This window comes from Protopterus annectens, chromosome 2.part1 (assembly GCF_019279795.1).
Source record: "Protopterus annectens isolate FY-2018-M chromosome 2.part1, PAN1.0, whole genome shotgun sequence".
NCBI lineage: Eukaryota > Metazoa > Chordata > Ceratodontiformes > Protopteridae > Protopterus > Protopterus annectens.
In genome coordinates, this window is record NC_056729.1 from 1,872,437,944 (window position 1) to 1,872,460,458 (window position 22,515).

A 22,515-nucleotide genomic window follows, 5' to 3' on the forward strand; every position below is an offset into this window, starting at 1 on the left:
TTTTGCTTATAGACAATTTATGTGACTTCACTGTCAAGTACATCCTGTCTGAAAGAATATTTTTTATAGGGAAGTGTGTCCAAGAGATACGGAAACATTTACTCATAATTTTTGGAAATGCACTGAGAACAGTTTTATTGCTACTCTTGCACTATAATTCTATAGCATCCCTACTATAGATGTATTTAAGGTCCATTTACAAAAAAATCCATTTTCACACGGGCTAATATACAATACATATAGTCAAAAATTCATTGTGCTTTTGTAAAATAAGAAGCAAAACCACTACTCGTCTGTCCTAAAAAAAAAAATGACATCTCCAGGTTCAAAGTTCAACTCAGACTTTCCATTGCTGCTGTTGCAAAGTCTCAATGAATCTTTTCCCTTAAGAATATAGCTCGGGACTTTCTCCAGAGCAGACAAAAAAGGTATGAGAAGAAAAAAATGTGAACGGGAAATGCAGATTACAGAGTTTGTCTAAAGCTATAAAAACTTGTGGATGATACAGGCGAGCTGAACCTTTTAAAATGCAACCTCATATGACAAATTTTACAAGCAGGCAGACACCAACAGTCACTTTAATTTTTATCTGGTAAGACGCCAACTACCTCGTAGTGTAGGTTCTAACTTTTAGCCCACTTGCTATCCATCTTATCACATAGGTATAATTTTTAAATGCATTTAGTTTTCTAACTGCGCTAGTACAGAGGATAGAGTCAAATGACTTAGCAATATGAAAGTATGCCATATGAACAGCATTTAAAGATGCAGGTGGGCCTATCTAAAGTAAATGAGATTTTCAAGAAAGGTATTATAGATGTACACGTTTAAACGTAACTTGGACCAATGGATGAGTAATTGGAATTTCACCCCTGGTCTGGCAACTATGTCTCCAATAGACAGAGACAGTCAGTAATTCACCACCTATACAACATAAATTTGTGCTTTACATTTGGGTTGCATAGCTAGGCTTTTAAGGGCCCTAGTGACCTTTGGCTTAGTATACACCTATGAACCTATAACAAATAACTTGGAGAATTGTTAACATATGAATGTCATTAAGCCTTTTGTGGCCATGTATAATAAAATGCAGGGTATTCATTTATAATAAATGGTGTCCAATTCACTGGCTGTAATAAGATAAAAACTGGGTGAATTGGTTTTCATTCACTGGTAATTCTATGTTACTAAAAACACCTTTATTTTCATAGATTCATACTATACTAGCTGCCCTTGTGAGCCATTTTAAGCCTAGCCAATTACCCCATGTGAGAATCAAATCCTGAACCTTCCATTTGTAAGGTAAACACCTTAACCATTATGCCAACCTCCCACCATTCTCCCATTTTCTGTTTTGAATTTACATGTATAGTGTATGATCTTTGTCAGGCTCAGTTTACATGAGTCACAGTAGCATATGTTTCATGTAGGCATCAGCAGAATTGTACACCAGTGACTTTGATTTAAATCCAACTATGAAATATTAATTATTTTCTCAGTGCAGCCTGGAAGTTAAATACATAAGCAGATTACAGATTAAACATTAATATTAATGTCTACCTCAAAGTGAAGGTCCTAATAATCTGACAATTGATATCGTTGCTGAAAACTTAAAAAAGAATTATGTAAATATGACTGAGCATGAGGTTTATTGTCTTTCAGATACCAGTGAGAACCCTGATGTCATCTTTACTGTGTATCTTGTGGATGAACTGAAGACATGGACAGAGGCCATTAACTACTGCAGGTGTCATTACACTGACATGGTCAGCATTAGCAGTGAGATGCTCCAGATGGTGATGGCTGAACTAGTTCTGAAAACCACTGGACCAGGAGTTTGGATTGGGCTGCGAAATCACCGTATGTCAGATACCTGGTATTGGATAAATCAGCTACCACTGAACTACACTAAATGGGGTGAAGGTGAACCCAGTAATCCACTAATCCATCGTTGTGGAATGTTAGGTCTGAATGGACCACAAGATGTTGTGTGGAAAACTGCATGTTGTAGCATGAAGCTTAGATTTCTGTGCTTTAATTCTTCCAATATTTTTGAAAAACATTGTATTTCTTACCCTTAACTGAGATAATCCACTGTACTGCAATTGCCTTCATTTGTAAATAATATACTATTACAGGTAAGCATTTATCATACAAAAGAAATAATAATTTCTGAACAGACGGACATTCAGTGAAAATAACACCAAGGGGATTTCACTTTGTTTCTGTCAGAATTATTATTTTAAAAATATAGTTGTTAACTGTGACATGTTTTTTAGAAAGCAGAGATACCTACAGAAAAATAAAATATTTCATATCATTTTACATAAGTTTTATGTCATCTGACTTTGAAATGCTACAGATTCTTTGGTTTAACATAAGGACTTTAACAAAATCTATATAGTTGTAAGGAGCAATACGATGTTTAAATTGTAAAACCAATATATTCCAAAAACAAAAAAATACAATCAATAAGTAATGAAAACCAGTGTCTTTTAAAGTAGCCCAGCTGATAATCTTAGTCTCTTAGTGAATTTGTCAAAAATATGTTCCTTGAGCACTTTTCAGGAAACAAAATAATAATGCAAGTATGGATTCACAGTACGTTATTTCCTTTTGGCATCTTCTAACTTTGATGATTTTAATAAACTGTAACACTGTTCTTCACTCTCTCCATGGATATCTTCTTTCTTTGTTTTGGCAATAATTGCATGTGGTCTGAAACTTTTCTTTTCAGTAAAAATGCAGTAATGGTGCATTGTTTGGAATTAGCATCTCCGAAGCTCATTGGTGAAAGTAGGAAGAATGGGGTGCCTATCCTTGGGGGTAGGTGCATGTGCTCGGCTGCACCGTGGCCAATGCTGGGCTAGGAATGTGTGGGAGTCTGTAAGGCACAGGGCTTTGGCTCAAGTCACATGTGGAAATGTGCTTAATATACGACAAACCCTTTGGTTCACCATGCTCTGGTGCAGTATAGATGCCCCCAGGGGGTTGAGATTAAGAGGAAACATGAATCAACATTATCATGATGATGCCCAGGGAAGCCTTGATCTGCTTAGGGCCCTGAATATGGGTCAGAGTTAGTACAGGGGTGGTGATGTCAGGTTTGGTAGCCTGGTGGATGAGGAAGGGCTCTGAGAGCAGCTGATGATCAGCTGTGGGGAACCAAAAAGTATATAAAAATACTGCTTGCATAGGCGTATTCATTTATGAACACCCTGTGTGTGTCCTAACAAACAAAAAATAAAATACAGGAATTGCAGAGCCAGGGTTATGGTAAGTTCCTCCATCTTGGGGTCATGTGCTTGCTGGATTTTAAAGAGCCCTGAAAATGGTAACCATCTTAGCAGTGATAACAGAAGAAAAAGATTACGACCTTCTGTTCAAGAGACAATGAACTCACACTTTTGAATTTTGCTTGTATGTCAGTTATAACTGGTGAATGATTATTAGAAACCTAATGGCAGTTAGACTTCTATGGTTAGCGATAGGAATAGTAACATTTAGTTATAGTTAATGTGTTCTGCTAATCTCCACCTGTTAGGTAGGATCATTTAGCTTTACTTAGTGCTTTTCTGTTATTTAATTCCTTGTGTTTAATTATTCTTAGTGCAAGTCTACATTTGTATGTATATTTCTTTTTTTCAGATATGTTACCTAATGTGTGTTAAGTAAAATATTTTTATTAGTTACAGAAGCCTGTGGATGTTGATATATTTTAGTACAATCTACCTTTCAAACAATGATTGTTTAATTCATTGCAGCCAAATGATTTCATTATTATATTATACATGCCTTCTTTTAAGAGTGGGCAGTAATTCTGCATGCAGTATATTAGAGAGGTAGCAGATTTAAATTAAAGGCAAGAAGGATATGCCATCACTAACTGATTGGAAACTTGCTCAAGTGTGTGCTAAGCCTCCACACTCTGTTCACATTTAACTGACGTACATCAGTGCTCATTGAATTTGCAAGCCACTAAGCAAGTCTACATGTTCAGGAGCACCTGATCATGGCCAGATCATCTGTTAGAGGTCAAGGATAGGGGCACAGAGGCACAAGAACACAATATAACTAACATGTTAAATATACATGCAACCACAGTAAGCATGCATACGCAGATGGCACAATACAAGTCAAGTGCACCGTGAATCTCATAACTAAGAAGCAGGGCAAGTTAAACAAGGAAAGTGTACTTAGATGTAATTAGATTAATGTACAAACAGTTGTAATGAAATAAATCTTCTTATCTAGATAAGTAATCCCGTTCACATACCTATGTGTAGATTAATAAAAATGAAATGCTGACAAAGGATGTGAAGGGGAAGCAAAGCTAAACTGTGTAATGAAGGAGAGTCATTGTTAAAGTTTTTTAAAACTTTTGAGTTAAAATAACAGCAAGGACTGTAGATAGATTTTGGCATATTTGCAGATACTGCAGTTACTGCAGATTAGATAACAATATGCTGTATTCTCCAACTATCATATAAAATAAAAAAATTAATGAGCCCTACAGCTGGTGTCCTTGGCACTTCAGAGGGGAGATATTTATTTGCCATTTGGTGTCACTCATAACATGTATTAGCCAAGCATATGTTGTATATTAGTGTAATATATAAAACATTAATATATATACATTTATAAAACCTAAATGCACGTCTATGTCGCTATACATTTCTCTGGCATGCTCAGTAATGTTCATTACTCACATTGTTATATTGAGAATACCTAGCTACACCTGTGTGGCAGGTGTATAAAAGTACTCTGCCGTTGTAATGTATACTGTGTGAGTGATCAAAGGTCATTAATGACATCCGTGTGACTGATGTAATCACAAGCATACAGCTTAAGGCACTGTTAATTCTTTAATTGGTTTATATGTATGAAGGAAACCATACTGCGGTTGGATATGTCAGTGTACACACCTATTACAATCCGAAGATGTGGAGATAAATCACAGACATATGTGCAGTCATTCCAATAACAGTAGTTAAGTGATGAAGGGAGATGTTCTGTCAGAAAACTACATGTTATGAATTGTATTAATTTTATGACTCTTCGTGCCTGCTGTGTCTGTAACAAAATACAGAAGGACAAGACGCATACACAAAACATGGGTCACACTGACCAGTATGTGACCAGAATAATGATGTGAAATACAAAGTAGCAGTTGTCTAACTATAACAGATGTAACATGTGTACATGCAAGATTAGGCATGGTCACATGTCATATGTGAACATGCTCATAAATCAAGGGCAGTCAGTCCCCTGACAAATGCATTGTGTGTTTCTGAATGTCATGATGTATATAAATATGCATAGGAGGTATTTATATGTGTAATACAAATGAATAGGAAACCCAGACAAAATTAAATAAAAATAAATTTCCATGCCAGAATTATGTTGTTAATGCATCAGCTACTGGGTAAGCATAGCAAATGTCAAGTTACACTTATATGAGTATGATGCATTCAGTGCTATGATGTATGTCCTTCCAGGTGCCATATCATACACACTAGCTTAAATAAGTGTATTAAAATGTTTTTACTATTTTTATTATGGAGTTTTATATGGGATGATGATAGTAGAATATAATATAAATAGTAACTTAAATAAGTTTGTTTTATTCAATATGATAAAGTCCAAGTGGAAATTAATTCATGTTGATTAATAGTTATGAGCCCAAATGTAGTTTGATTTGTTTATTCAAAATGTAATGTCTGTTTTTCATTGGTTTGTGGTTTTAATTGATTGTATAAAGGTGCTTAATTAATGTAAATTCAAACATCTGATGAAGTCCAGTTGGTAGGACGAAAACGCGAGTGTATTCAAGGCGTTCATGATATAGTGTTTTGTGGTTGTTCACAATAAAGTCTTTTTGGCCAGTCGATTTGCTTCTCTCCTAGCAGTTTGCTCTCTTTGTGTTTTATTTGGTTTTATTGGAGAGCTTTTCGCACATTTTTTGTCTTGTATTAAAATATACATACAAATGCAGTATATCGTAAGTGATATTTAACCTTGAAGTGAGCCTTATTAAAAACATTACTAAGACCTGTATTTATTTATTTGGCATTTGGTAACCAGGAAAGTCCGTCTGGGCAGAGAGTGCTCATTTTCAGCAGAGACCTGGGGAGAAAAGCTCGAAATATAGACAGAAACAGCAACAACATACAAAGTTACAAGTGAGAATAAGTTGATATTTTAAATAAAAGTACATAAATTGGTATAGTATATTACATACAAGATAAAGAGTTATATATTTATTTTGAATTCTTCCTTCTTCAGGCTGTGGAGATAGTTGAAGACTTAAGGAAGTAGTTGAGAAAAAAAAGTGTAAGGTTGAAAGAAAGGTTTTGGAGTGGTTGAGGCATAAGCTGAGGTGTAGTTTGAGGTAACAATAGGCTAGGTTGGAGAAGAACATAAGCAAATCCAGGATTTGGAAAGATGTTCCTCAAGGAGAGTCTTAAAGGTGTAGTAATGAGAGACTTGACTGATGGATACTGGCAGGTTATTCTAGATCTTGTCTACACAGTAAGAGTAGAGGGAGTGTCTGACCTTAGTGGTTTGTAAATCGATAAAAGTTGGTTGTGAGAAGAGCGTAGCTCCTGCTTGGGACTTTAGTATTGTAATAGGCAGAGGTGGCTGGGGAGATTAAGGGGTTCTTAAGTATTTTGTGAACTAGTAGTAGTTGACTCGGGTCTATCTTATCTAATTGACCACTTAGCTTGTCGAACGCCTAAACGTCAACAGCTAAGGGTCGAAAACTTAAAATTTCAAATGGCCAGGTAAGTGAATTTTTCATTGGGAAAGAATTCACTCGACCATGCCACACTAATTTAAACTTCCAAGCCTTAAAAAAGTGGGGGGCTTCACCCCCCACACACCCCCACCTAACTAAATATACCAACTCCGAGATCACTCTACATCTAAGCTAAGCAGTCGATTAAATAATATAGACACATTGACTCATAGTAAGCTGGCATGGAAATTCAAGCCAGTTTAATTTTTTAATGGATAGGCAGCAGTATGACTTGTAAGGTTGTCGTGTAGCAAATTTTGCAATTTTGGTCCAACATCGACTACAGTAACATAGGTCACAGCAATCTGAAACATTAACTTGCATTACTAAATGATCTGTTGAAGACTTCCATTGCACATACACCAAATGTACACTGATCTGTGACAAATGTTTGTTATCCCCTACCCATAAGTCAATAGCTCCATTTCAGAGATGTTGGCAAAGCCAAATCCACAGGCTAGATCTGCTACATTTTGATAAAGAACACATTACAAGACCTATCTCAAGACACTGATTACATAATATGTGCTAAATAGTATTCATCTAGTACATAATTATACTGGGCATGCTCATAAGGAAGTACAGTGATTACTATAATATGATCTACTGCAGCATTGTACTGGGCATGCTCATAAGGAAGTATGGCAATGTCTACAATAACACATACTAGATCATTATACTGGGCATGCTCATATGGAAGTAAAGCAATAACTACAATATCTCCTACAGCATTATACTGGGCATGCACATAAATAACTACAGCAATGACTACAATAATGCCTACTACATCATTATACTGGGCATGCTCATAAGCAAATACAGCGATGACTACAGTAACATCTATTATATCATTATACTGGGCACGCTTATAAGGAAGTACAGCAATGACTACAATAACATCTACTACATCATTATACTGGGCATTCTCATAAGGATGTACAGCAATGACTACAATAACATCTACAACATCATTATACTGGGCATGCTCATAAGGAAGTACAGCAATGACTACAATAACATCTACTACATCATTATACTGGGCACGCTCATAAGGAAGTACAGCAATGACTACAATAACATCTACAACATCATTATACTGGGCATGCTCATAAGGAAGTACAGCAATGAGTACAATAACATCTACTACATCATTATACTGGGCATGCTCATAAGGAAGTACAGCAATGACTACAATAACATCTACAACATCATTATACTGGGCATGCTCATAAGGAAGTACAGCAATGACTACAATAACATCTACAACATCATTATACTGGGCACGCTCATAAGGAAGTACAGCAATGACTACAATAACATCTACTACATCATTATACTGGGCATGCTCATAAGGAAGTACAGCAATGACTACAATAACATCTACAACATCATTATACTGGGCATGCTCATAAGGATGTACAGCAATGACTACAATAACATCTAAAACATCATTATACTGGGCATGCTCATAAGGATGTACAGCAATGACTACAATAACATCTACAACATCATTATACTGGGCATGCTCATAAGGATGTACAGCAATGACTACAATAACATCTACAACATCATTATACTGGGCATGCTCATAAGGAAGTACAGCAATGACTACAATAACATCTACTATATCATTATACTGGGCATTCTCATAAGGATGTACAGCAATGACTACAATAACATCTACTACATCATTATACTGGGCATGCTCATAAGGATGTATAGCAATGACTACAATAACATCTACAACATCATTATACTGGGCATGCTCATAAGGAAGTACAGCAATGACTACAATAACATCTACTACATCATTATACTGGGCATGCTCATAAGGAAGTACAGCAATGACTACAATAACATCTACTACATCATTATACTGGGCATTCTCATAAGGATGTACAGCAATGACTACAATAACATCTACTACATCTTTATACTGGGCATGCTCATAAGGATGTACAGCGATGACTACAGTAACATCTATTATATCATTATACTGGGCACGCTTATAAGGAAGTACAGCAATGACTACAATGACATCTACTACATCATTATACTGGGCATGCACATAAAGAAGTACAGCAATGACTGCAATAACATCTACTACATCATTATACTGGGCATGCTTATAAGGAAGTACAGCAATGACTACAATGACATCTACTACATCATTATACTGGGCATGCACATAAAGAAGTACAGCAATGACTGCAATAACATCTACTACATCATTATACTGGGCATGCTTATAAGGAAGTACAGCAATGGCTACAATATCTCCTACAGCAATATACTAGGCGTGCTCAAAAGGAACTACATCAAAGACCACATTAACATATACTACCCAACAAAAAACACCAGAAAGTATCACTTTGTGATGATTTTGCAGCCTGTGACATGTTACAAAATGATCTATAAGCCCTTTAAAGCCCTTCAGTGAAAACCAAAGCATTACATTCATACATAAATAAATGTTTGTATGAAGTCATGTGATACAGATCATTATTACAGGGGAAATAAATAATGCCTGTGAGGATTCACTGACATATTGAGGATTTACATCTTGCCATACTTGAACACATGCCAGGTAAGATCTTGTGACAGAGCTCGGCTGGATGCTCCATCTACTCTCACACAGTGTCCAAGACCTGGAACTCCAGTACCCCAACACTTATGCAAGAACCATCACTATAGTCTTTCAAGATTAGAATATAAATACAGCAACTCAACTCATGGAGCTGCAAATGCTCTCCACCTGATTAGACTATTCTTCTCTCCTCTAACGGCTCTCCTTGCCAAATTCTTTATCCCTTCTAAAACAGAGTAACTGAATGAAATTTCAAGCTACAATGTGTCTGAATACTGTATCAATAATATATGCTAAAAAAAATCCAGTAGCTCAGATGAATGGTCAAATCAAGAAGAATAAGTCCAAATAATAAAATAAATCAAAGGTGAGACCAAAACCAAAAGAAAATAGATCAACAGACACTTTATTGTAGCAATCCAATATACCCAATAGGTACTCTGGTATGATACCCTGTGGCAAGTGTAATTATTGTGAATTACTTGACCTATCTGAGATCTTTGTACATCCTGATACTGGAGAAAAAGTCAAGTTTAATGTTTGGGCTGGTTGTGGTACCTGTCATCTGGTCTACCTGGCTTATTGTACGGAGTATCGCTGATTTTATGTTGGAAAAACTGACATGTGCCTTAAGGACAGAGTAAGGGAACATGTCTACAATATTAGAAATAGTATCTGCACTAATGCCTTGGCCAAGCATGTTCTTCTTCATGAATCTTTACACTCTTAAATTTATGGTGATACAGCTTATTAATCCCAGTGAGCAAAGGGGTAGTTTGGTGAATAGGACTGAGAGATCAGAAAGATCACACTGAGCTAATCGAAGGAAGGGCACTGAGCAAACTCGGATCTATAATATATAACATTAAGTATCCTGTTTTTTGCTTATTTTTTTGACTTATTTATAGCACTTTGTCTACTGAATACTTTTCTAATTTCACTGTGTGTGAGGTATTAACTGGAAATTGTCCACTTTTATTAAGCATCTGTTTGAGTTGTTTGTTCTGATCTCCTGCCAAGGAGTGTGTCACATAACTTGTTTGCAGTTAAAAGCTTTCTCTAGAGGCTCCTTTATCTGTTTAAAACTTTCATTTAAAGGCTCACTGCTGCTTTTCTGCTGTGAGAAACATTTCTGCAGTTTATTTCTGCCTAAGTATTGTGGGTATTTGTAGCATTGTCCATATTCAGGCTTGTGTTTGGGCCTAGTGATTGTGGAGGCTGTGTGTCTGAGCACATGTTCAAGGATATTTTGGTTTAGCCAAAGCCATTAGGCATTTCAGTGAGAGAGGATTGTTTATGGTCATTGGCTGACTGGGGTCACCTGGATTACAGCTTAGAGTAAGCACCTCATTGGTTCTTTCAAGCTTTTTTTTAATGTTGTCTCAGGTTTCAACTTTCTGTTACCTAAAAAGTTAAGTTTGTGAGTGTTTCTGCCATTTCACACTGAGCTAATCGAAGGAAGGGCACTGTGCAAACTCGTATCTATAATATATTGTACTAAATATCCTGTTTTTTTTTTGTTGGTTATTTTTTAAATTATTTATATCACTTTGTCTACTGCATACTTTTCTAGCTAGTTTCACTGTGTGTGAGGTATTAACTGGAAATTGTCCACTTTTATTAAGCATCTGTTTGGGTTGTTTGTTCTGATCTCCTGCCAAGGAGTGTGTCATATAACTTGTTTGCAGTTAAAAGCTTTCTCTAGAGGCTCCTTTATCTGTTTAAAACTTTCATTTAAAGGCTCACTGCTGCTTTTTGAGAAACATTTCTGCAGTTTGTTTCCCACCCTCCCTGCCTATTCATATGCTGTTATTATTATAGTTGGTGGCTTTGCAGTTGCCCACCCCTACTGTAAATTTGATCTGGGACCCTCCTCCTAGTCTAGTGTTATTACCTCATTCTACCTAATACAGGGAGAACATTTGAGAAGGCCAATCCACTTAGTTTCTGCTCCTCCTTTCTCTCTTTCCACTAAAAAAAAAAAAAAAAAAAAAAAAAAATTCTAAGCTTGTTTCCTGCCTTTCCTGTAAGTAGTCTAGTCCAGATACAGATTTGCTGTATCCAGGACTATTTGTAAGCTTCTGAGAGACCAAGACTTTCGGTGTTGGAGGGAAGCCTTCTAGCTTAATTTTGTTTCATAGAACTAGCCAGTTGTTTAGTTTTAGCACTCAAGTCTGTTTCTTCGAGCTCAGCACTTGTTCTGAACTCATTGTAAGCACTAAATCAGCTACAAATTACTACAGCACTCAACTTTCCTCACTTGTCTAAAGGAAAACAGTTTTTAGTACATAATAAATAAGCACCTAGCCAGGCATGTCTAAGGGTCAGCTCCAGGTGTTTTCTCCTGTTTACCTGATGAATCTGGACATTGTGGAGCAATGCAGTAATTGCCTCATGTACACAGACAACCATCTCCTCCTACCACCCAACACTACAACCTGTGAGAGATGCACTTATGTAGCCAAACTGGAAGCAAAGCTCTCTTTACCCAAGACTGGACTAGACAGTCAAGAGGAGAAGTTAAACACTTGCACCACACAACACTCACTACATAGTCCCTCAAAACCTACACCACCAAAACACACACATAGAAACACAAAGTACACACCTACATTCACGGAGGCTCTCAGTAAAAACCTGCCCAAGCAACAGGGACCTCCAAAGCAGAAACGCAAGCAACCTCCACCCCCTAATACAACCCAAATGACACATAACCCACAAACTCAATGTGCCACTCAACTATATCCCATAAGGCAAACAACAAACAACCAAGGAAGAGGTGTAAATCCAAATACGAATCCAAGAAATCCCTGATGAAGTCTACGGATGAAAGCAGATAAATAAATTTGTATTACGCTATTTCTTGGATTCGTATTTGGATTTACACCTCTTCCTTGGTTGTTTGTTGTTTGCCGTTTGTTAGCACTTTTTTGTTCTTCTATATCCCATAAGGCATAACAACGTACCCAAAACTCTAGTCATAGGTGACTCTTTAGTCTGGCACACTGATGTAACACTCACCAGGCTAAACAACGAGAAGGTTACTGTCAGCTGCCTGTTGGGTGCCAGGATTCACCACATAATGCATGCACTCAGGTCATTCCACAACAAGTACAAATATGTCCATGTTGATGTGAATGACCTGAGACGTACCTCCCTGGACTACATGAAAAGAGACATGTAGGAGCTGTTCGATCATGTAGCTCAGGCAGGTATGACCCTAGCCCTGAGTAGCATCCTGCCATCACCCAGAATGATACCACAGTACAAGGACAAAATGATTGACGTCAACAATTGGCTAAGCTTCTGGTGTCATTCTAAGGGGATCCAGTATCTGTCTGCCTGGGATGACATGACTGACAAACCACAATGCTTTACCAGAGATGGCCTGCACCTCTCACCCCCTGGGATTCTGGATACTGACTAAGGCTCTAGCCACCCCTATAGTGCCTTTTTTAGGCAAGGTTCAAATGACAAAAATTCACCACCATAACAAAAACAAGCAAGAAAAATCTGAGGGTATTGCTACTCAATGCTAAAAGTCTAAACCTCAAACTGCACTCACTTGAGGCACTCCTTAAATGGAGAACGTTGACATCTGTGCAGTGACAGAGACCTTGTTCAAGGCTCCAGAGAGTACCCCTGCATTACCAGGCTAAATTCATACCACACCTTTCGGCCACCTAACCTGGACCAAAACACTAAAGGTGGAGGCATGTCCATATTCATTAAGGATATCCACACCTCCAGGCTAGTTTCTTAGCATAATGCATCCGAGATTATCCAAGTGCAACCAACTCTGGGCAACACCACAATCCACATTGTAGCTTGCTACAGATCCCCCACCAGGCCCCGGGATACCCACTCCTCATTTCTTAATACACTGGAAAATATTAGGGTACAACCTAACACCCTAATAATAGGTGATTTCAACTACCCCACCATTAACTGGGAAAACTACTCATGCACCAACTCTTGTGCTCAATGTTTTCTGGAATTCATAAATTCCAACGCCTTGGATCAACTTATCCACACCCCCACAAAGGGCAGGAATGCCCTAGACCTGATCATTACCAACATGGGCAACTGGTGCTTCACACCAGAGGTCAATTCCTCATTGGTCAGATCCAACCACAATCTAATCACCCTAGACATCCACATCCCGCCCCCACCACCTATTAGGGAAACCACCATAAAAAATTTCTCCAAAGCCAACTTCACGCTTCTTAAGACAGAAGTGGCAAACTTCACGACACCCATGCTGACGGACAATAGAGGTATGACTGCTTAATCCTACACCAATGCACTTTATAAGCACTTACACAAGTGCATGGATTGTGCAATCTCTAACAGAACCAAGATGCTATCCTCCAAAAATAGGAAGCCAATCTGGCGGTCTCCTGCCATAAGCAAACTCTGCAACAGAAGAAAGAAACTGTTGCAAAAAATGAGTTAAATCACATGATTGGAGGAAGTCCCTGGTCAGCCTCAGTAAGAAACTGAGATCCCTCATAAAATCATCCAAAGCTAGTTATGAAAACAAAATCGACACTGACTCTAAAGACAACCACAAAGCATTCTATAGCTATGTCAAGAATCTTAATGGTAACACTCAGATCTGCTCTGAGTTACAGCACAATGGCACTAAACATACAGAACCAACTGATATTGCCAACATCCTGGCAGATAGGTTCAGTGCTAACTTTACCCCCCTCTCATCCCCTAAAGGGCCCATCTCTATACCAGAAGAATGCAAAGTTCCTGTAATCACAGCTGCACAGGTAAAAAACACAATCTCCAAAGCCAAGAACACAGCATCCATGGGACCTGACAACATCCCAGTCTGCGTTCTACATGAACTGCAGAATGAACTGGCACCCCACCTAAGTACCATGTTCAATCATAGCCTCACCTCAGGCTATGTGCCCACTGAATGGTCCGCAGTGATGGTTATCCCACTCTACAAAGGGGGATCCACCACAGACCCCAGAAATTCTGCCCCATTAGCCTGATGAGTTTGGTCTGCAAGGCTATGGAATGTATCATCATGGAACTTATAAACAATGACACTGGTAATCTCCAAACTCTGGACCCCACCCAGTTCGGGTTTGTAAAAGGCAGATCATGTCTCCTAAACTGGATAGACTTAATTGAAGTGGTCACCAAAGCCGTAGATGAGGATAAGGTGATTCACACATCCGATCTAGATCTTGCCAAGGCTTTCAACACCATCCCCCACTCTGGAATTATAGATGAACTCACTAAACTAGGTATAAATCCCTATGTCACAAGATGGACTGCCGACTGGCTCTCTGACAGAACCCACACTGTGAAAGTAGCAGACTCCAAATCCAACTTCAGACCAGTGACAAGTGGAGTACCACAGGGTTCAGTCCTGGGACCTCTCCTGTTTGGTATCTACTTCTCTGAAGTACAGGCTAACACAGAAGAACTTTGGCTAATGAAGTTCGCAGATGACTCCAAACTAGGAGCCATAATAAAAACTCCAAATGATGTAGACATCCTACAAAAGGGCCTCGCGGCAACAAATGCCTGGTGTCAAAGCCATGGCCTCAAGCTCAATGCCAAAAAGTGCATTGTCATCCCTTTTGGTAAAAACACTGTACCCATGAACTACCACATAGGCTGTAGTCTACTTAACACCAAAAGTGGGATAAGAGACCTTGGGACACAGGTGGACAGTAGTCTCTCCTTTGATAATCACATCACTCCAGTAGTCAGGAAATCCTTCTACATGGTACACCTCATCACAAAGGGTTTCTCATCCAGGAAAAAAGAGGTCATTGTTCTCCTCTACTCGTCACTCATTCAACCCATTATAGAGTACAATGCCCCTTTTGGTATGCACATCACAAGACATCTACAACAACTGTAAAGGCCACAGGAATACCTCACAAAGAGGATTACCGGCCTCAAACAGATGCCCTATGCAGACCGTCTCAAAAAAACTGCAGCTTTACTCCGTCACATATCGCCTACTCAGAGGCGATCCTTGCCTAACATACAAAGCTATGTCAAACCCAGAGCTTTTGGACATGCGCCACTTAAAGAAATCCCAATCGCTCTGAGCTACATGCTCTAGGGGCCTAAACCTTGTCACCACAATAAACAAAACATGCTGGAGGGATAGATTCCCACCCAGAGACTTCCGATACTCTGAAACAAACTACCTATGTCAAACAAATACTCCTCATTAGCACTCTTCAAGAAAAATCTTGATAATTTGATGGGAGATAGGAAATTCACCCCGGGGATCACTTCTGTGGCTCTGCTCGACAGTGGCACAGGAAAGTAATTTTCTTGGGTGGCGGAAGCCAGGGTACCTTTTGGCTAGGCCCTAGTACCTACCTATGAACCTGTGAACCTATGAAATGGATTAATAGGCTAAGGGTGGACTGTGGTAAGGGGCTTAATGATAAAGTTCCCCTCAAACTGATTTTAGCTGCTAGGAGTTTGACATAAATTATTTATGTGTATAATATATGTTTTTATTATCTATGACTTTGTATTTTTATTTTCTCACTGGTTACTTGTTTCTAAATCAGTTTTTATGGATAGCTTATATTGACTATTTCTTTAAAACCTACTCATCTAATTGTGATGTAATGCAGATGTTTTAATGTCTGTAAAGTTTTTATTGAACTATGTCATTTAATTGTACCTATATAAATGTTGGTTTTATTGAGCTTTTTATAGTCTGAAGAAGCAATGTTATGATATTGTGAAAACACTTACTACAATAAAGTGTATGTTGATTTATTTATTTGGCTTCATTTTAGTCTCACGTTTGATAAACTTTTTTTTATTTATTTATTTACCATTTGTTAACCAGGAAAGTCCTACTTGGAACAAAGCCAATTTTCAGCAAAGGTTAGGGGAGAAACACTCCAAACACATGTCTTTGTAATGTAGGAGGAAACCTAAGCACCCCGAGGAAACCCACACAAATGCAGGTAGGACATGCAGACTCCACACAGAAAGTACTCCAGCTGAGAATCAAACCAGAGAACCTCTTGCTGTGAGATGAAAACACTACCGCTGAACCACTGCACCATCCTAAACTTTATTATTTGTATCAGTAATATAATGAACACCTGCAATTATAAGACCATGCCTGCTTGTATATAATTCCACTACTGATTTCTTGCTCTCCATATTTATGTATATACTATATAAAATTGCCACTTCTGATGTTTAAGTATACAGTATGTATGTTAGTTTTCATTGTCAGTGTTCCTTTCTAAAGGCCCATACTGAAAATGGGTTATAAGCCCAGATGGACTTTCTAGGTAAACAAAAGTAATAAATAAACAAATAAATAGATGTACACCAGCCACTGATGCCACAGAAAGAGCTAGATCTGATGTGTCATGAAGAACACACAAACTATCTACTTTCCTTGCTTAAGCCACTCCTATCTGTCACTATTGTCTGACAGCCTGATCTTACCAGAATCAAACCCCTGCCAATCATGCTACACACTCTACAGCACATGCCACAGGTGAAGCTGCACCATAACTCTGAGAGAGAACATATTTGAAGTCAAGACATCACCACTGTGTTGTAAAGCAGTTGTTTGCACTTGCCACAGAAGACAGTAATGGGATTGCCACAAATAACACTCATCAAGGTGTGAACTAAGTAATGGCTTTTGCTGTTAATTTATCCAATTAACGTTTGCCTGAGGGATAAAAAGGATGTATCTATGTTACTGGTTATGCAACTATGAACAGTCCAGTATCACTGTTGGTTGGCTAAGCCACTGTTGTCCATCTACATTGCTGTGCCCACATACAGTCCCAGATTCAAACCACTGCCTACCTGCATAGATATGCTGTCTGCATCAGTATGAACTGCACACACCACAAGAGCACTTTTACAACAAGAATCACAACAACAATGTGACTGGCATGAAATCCTCAGTGTGTTGAAAGGTGTTTTTTGATATAAAACTGAATAGAAATAATGTGATGCCATGTTGTGTATGTCACATCAGTACACTCACATGATGTTGTCCTTTGCTGGAGTTGAACAGCCGACCTCATAAGTCCACAAGATACCAAACTGTGTATTATCCACACATGTCACAGGTGAAGTTGCACCATAACTCTGAGACAGAACATATCTGAAGTCAAGACATCACCACTGTGTTGCAAAGCAGTTGTTTGAGGAAAAATCAGTGGGGTAGCCCTGTCACACTGTAGTCAAAGTCAAAGTAAACTTTATTGTCGATCAGATATACACAGCAGTGCAAGCCAAACAAAATTACATTGTTTTGGTCCCTGTGCAACATATAACAATGAAACAGTTTGAATGACAGTAAGACTACTGCATGTACAGTCATAATTAAAATATTAACAACACAATAAATTACCACAATTGGACAGGAAGACATTAGACAATATTATACTAGTAGGCATTGCAAAGACTATGGGCAGGATTCACGAAGCCTCCGTGTAAGAGTTATAACTCCAACACGGAGGCTGCAGTTAAACGGAGTGATGTCAGCATGCTCTGCATATTCATGAGAGCATGCTGAATCATACCCAAGTCTAACACGGCCCGTGTAAGACAGTAGGGGGCGTGTCCGTAGGCCGAGCCCTGCAAGCGGACACGCCCCCAGAAGAGTAAAAGTGCCCAAAGTAAACACCCACGACAGAGTCCACGGAAATGTGAATAAACACAACACAACACATGCCCCCACAGACTATGAACATAAAATATATAAATTAACATGTTATATATTTTTTTTAAATTGTAAAGATGTTTGCCCGTGAGTGCGCTCGTTGCGCGGGCGTGCCCGTAGCGCAGCTACAGTTAGCAGTCAGTGGGAAAGCATATAAGAACTAAATATGCAAAGTAAGCCAAGAAGTAATAGCGTAGCAGTAGAGACGTTGGCTGAAGAGCAGGCACTCATGGTTCAAGCCCCCACAACACCAACTTTTATTTTTAGCAAAATAAGCACGAAACAAGTCCCTGACAAACATGTACACATATAAAATCACATTTTATTTAAAATGTAATGAACTAGTCCATTTATTTTGAAGAAATGTGAGGTAACAAAACAATAAAACAATGCCAGATGTGCCTATAGCTGAGCTACAGTTTAACAAGGTGAGTGCATCTGCCTGTAGGTGAGCAGTGGTTTAACAGGGGCAGAATGAGTGCCTGTAGCTGAACAGTGGTTTAACAGGTGCAAAATGAGTGCCCGTAGCTGAGCAGTGGTTTCACACGCTGAAACTGTGTGACCCTAGCTGAGCTGAGCGTAATATGCGTGCTGATAGCCAAATGAGGCTTAAACCAGCGCACCCCATTTGCGCGGAGCTACGCACCACGCCAACAAGCTAACCGACGGGCAACGTTGAGCAAGCTGTAACAAAACTGCCTTTACACAGACACACCCCCTAGCCTGTCTAGACAGTCATAAAATATAAAAAGCAGTGGCTAGGTTCGAACCCAGGATACCATGCACCATAGTCAAGGTACTGAACCACTAAGCTACGACAGCTGTACCCAGAAATGCAGTAATAGCAAATATATAGGAATGAATAGAAAGTGGAGCATGACAAAGCAGGTTTTGTGAAGTGGATACAATTCCAAAATGGCCAATCACAGATAAGTGCGGGAAAAACGGCATATATAAGCCCCATAGGCGGGAACACACAGCATAAACGATTGTAGAACTGACTTGCAGCCAGAATGTCAGGTGTAGGTGAGGGTAGTTGCTTTCGAGCACAGAGGTGGAGCGTTGAGGAGTACAGATACATGGTCTGGCTCCTAGTCCACAATCATGAGGCCCAACTCATGCAGGGCCAGGTCCTGTGGGGAGCATATAGGGCTGAGGCGTGGGACCGGTTGGCTCATGATCTTACCAGTGCCACAGGGATTCCAAGGACTGGTGAGCAGGTCCATCACCACCATACGGACCTGAAGAGACACAAGCAGGACCAACTGAACCTATGGATCCAGGAGGCCTGGCAAATTCCCAACGCCCCACTACTGAGTAAGTTACATTTAATTATGTATGTAAGAAATTAAATTAGCTGAAATTATGGAGATGTGTATTCCAATATGACTTCATTTATATTACAGCTGCAGGTGTCCGTTCTGTGAACCGCAGAGCCTATGGCGATAGGCTGGTGCGGCTGCGCCACCAGGCAGGTCAGTAATCCACATCCAGTAACTGTAAAGAAATATAAAAGTATGACAGTTAGCAAAAGAGTGCAGTGTAGTCACTAAGTAATAACATGTGCAAGTAACAGTGTAAAAGTTTTTGCAAGTATTGCTTGATTACAAAAGTGTGTTGCAGTCTGAAATCCACACAGAAAAATGAAAATGTCTGAAATAAAGTATGAAATAAAGATGCCCCACCTATAATATCATAGTGCACAACCTGCAGCAGGCTGAAAAGTACAGCTGCAGAAGATGAGCAACTCATATGTATGAAATATATCCCTGTTGAAATACTGAAACATGACAGAAGTGAGACTGCTGGAAAGGATTGTAATAACTACAGGTAAAGCATGTCAAGAAAGCCTAGAAGTAAGTACCATCCTGAATAGCAAAATGAAAACAAGTGAGAGGGTGTGAGAAAGAGTTATGAGTCCACCAATAAAGTAGTAATAACCCCTGAATAAAGTATACTGCAGTCAGTACAGAATGAAATGAATGTGACAAGTAGAACCAACTGCGAAATGTGTCCAAAGTGTTGCTGCAGCCGGAATGTGTATCCCAAAATCTGGATATGGTGCTGTCAGTCTGCAATATGCAGATAGTATGATTGTCTGAAATATCAAACATCCACAGTTGTCTATAGCTATATAAAGCAAATGTAGCAGGATGATGTAGTTGAACAAAGCCAGATATGAATGTGTATGAATAACAATAAAATGTATATTGACGTAGCAGTAACAGTCCTATCACCAAAGTGAAGTAGTATCATATAGGAAACTGTAGTTAGAACAGTAGTGTGTATATATCTGTAGCTATTAGAAATGTACAGCATATATATTGGTATTCAAAGTTGTTAATAATATTTTCTTCACCCCACCCTATAACCACATATAATCTATTCCACGTGAAAATGGTATGTGCAATCACAATTAACACCCCTGGACATTTGTCCTGATGGGTCATAAATATTTGCATGTCCGTTGATGCATCTGCCCTGTTCATACATCCAAACCTGATGGCCTGTTGCCATAAATCAACCCTGCATGTTGTTGGACTGTGTATTGCTGTTCAAATTATGCATGTGTTATGCTCGCTATTCAATGGTGTGAATATCTGGGTGTTTGGTTAATGGGAATACTAATGCATGCTGTTACAACTAATTGTGAATGGTATTGTATGTTACTAACCCAAACTGTCATGACATAATGCAAAACATAGAACGACAGGGAAGGCGGGTTCCAGCGGACCCACCTCTCCCACCTCAGCTGGCGAGTGTACCTGGCACTAGTGCCCAGTCTGGACCCTCCTCCGGTGGCCCTGTGCCACCTGCGGGTGGAAGTGCTGCATGGGATGGGGCCCGTCCCCCCTCTGCAAGCGTGGCCAGAGGAGAACCACCACTCACCCTCCGTAGCATCTAGACTGTGGTGCGTAGGGAGAATTGGGACTCTGTTCTTGAGCCCCTACGCCAGCTTGAGGCACAGGTGGCACAGCTCATGGGCATGCCTGTTGCCCGGCCTACACAGCCCCCAGCACAGCCCCATACTGGGCAGTGAAGGAACAGTGGCAACTGCCCATGGGTGGGGATATCAGTTCCACTGTTGCCATCTGTGGACTCATGGGCTCTGGATATCCAAACTTCCATTCCTGTCAATTGTGTAACCCCCCACATGTGTCATACACTGCCCCTGTATGCGTCTTGTTTGTCTTGTCTGTTGACCTACCCAACCTACCTCCCCAGCTATACTGACTTCCTTCACCTAACATACCACTGTCACCTGAAAAAAAAAAAAAGGGCACTCTGTACCCACAAAAAATTACACCCCATACATAGCTGCCCATTCCGCACATATGTCTAACAGACATGGAAACTATCAATTACAACTGGCTGTACAACAAGTATTATTGTTGTTCATACACCTCTCTCAGGGGTGGAAGGTATCAAATGTCACACCAAATTACAAACATATGCACAGCTGTTGCTGATGAAGAAATGGGCAGCTATGGGCCTTACCTACATCCCTCCTGCAAAACCCAAGCTTGTTTCCCTACTGTCTTACCCTCTTTGTGGCCCCTTTTTCACCACTTTCCTGTCTCCCCATTTTCATTTCTTTCAAAGAAAATAGCGCGTGTAAGTCTTAAGAGTAAGCACGTTTAAGCGGTTGTAGCGGGTGTGCGTAGCGCCAGAGCTAACCGCCAGTGCGCATGCGTGAGCTCCGCGCAAACCAGCGCAAACCCGGTTACAACTGATTAAAAGTGCCTTAGTCACTCTGATTGACAGGTCCTGCAGGCAGTTCAAAAGCAAAATAAAATCCCACTGTCAGTCCCGAACCCAGGACCTTGGAAACAGTAGTCTGCATGACTTACCACTAAGCCATGACTCTTATACAAGAACATTGTGCTAAAATAAATATATCATGTAATAGTAGGAATTAATGTAAAGGGAATATAGGATGTGTAGTACACAAAGCATGTCATTTAGAATTACTGTCAAAACTAGTGGATTTCCATAATAGTAGTGTGTGAACAGAAACAGCCATGCTAGTTGGTAGCTAGTAGGTAATAATGTCACTGTAGCACCTTGCAAGCCACACACATACTCACAGCAGGATAATCACTGCCCATACCCCACAACCCCTTACAGGAACACATCCGGACCAAGTAATAAAATATGTGGAGCAAAGGCCCAAAACCAGGGACACATTACAAATAATGTTACAACAAACGCAGACAGTTCAGAGAGTAACAGGTTCTGCATTTTGTGGGATGTTTGGAAGGGTATGAAGTCTGAAACTTGAATGTTTGTCACTATATTCTGACTTGAGCCCAGAGTGATTTGCCAGAAAAAGCTGTGCATGAGATATTGACCAAAATATGAGGCAGAAATGTGGACAACCTGCAAATATTTGTATACATGAGAGGTCTGACACTACCATAT

General features: G+C 39.5%; 1 protein-coding gene across 1 annotated transcript in view; it reads left to right on the forward strand.

Moving 5' to 3' along the window:
* The window catches only part of LOC122794669 (coagulation factor XI-like), a 565,810-nt gene extending 563,291 nt beyond the window's left edge, over positions 1 to 2,519 (forward strand). The window contains exon 7 of the mRNA XM_044063291.1: positions 1,663 to 2,519. Within this exon, the coding sequence (XP_043919226.1) occupies positions 1,663 to 2,081 (419 nt within the window). The 3' untranslated portion in view covers positions 2,082 to 2,519. The remainder of the gene's footprint in view (positions 1 to 1,662) is intronic.
* Positions 2,520 to 22,515: the final 19,996 nt, after the last annotated feature.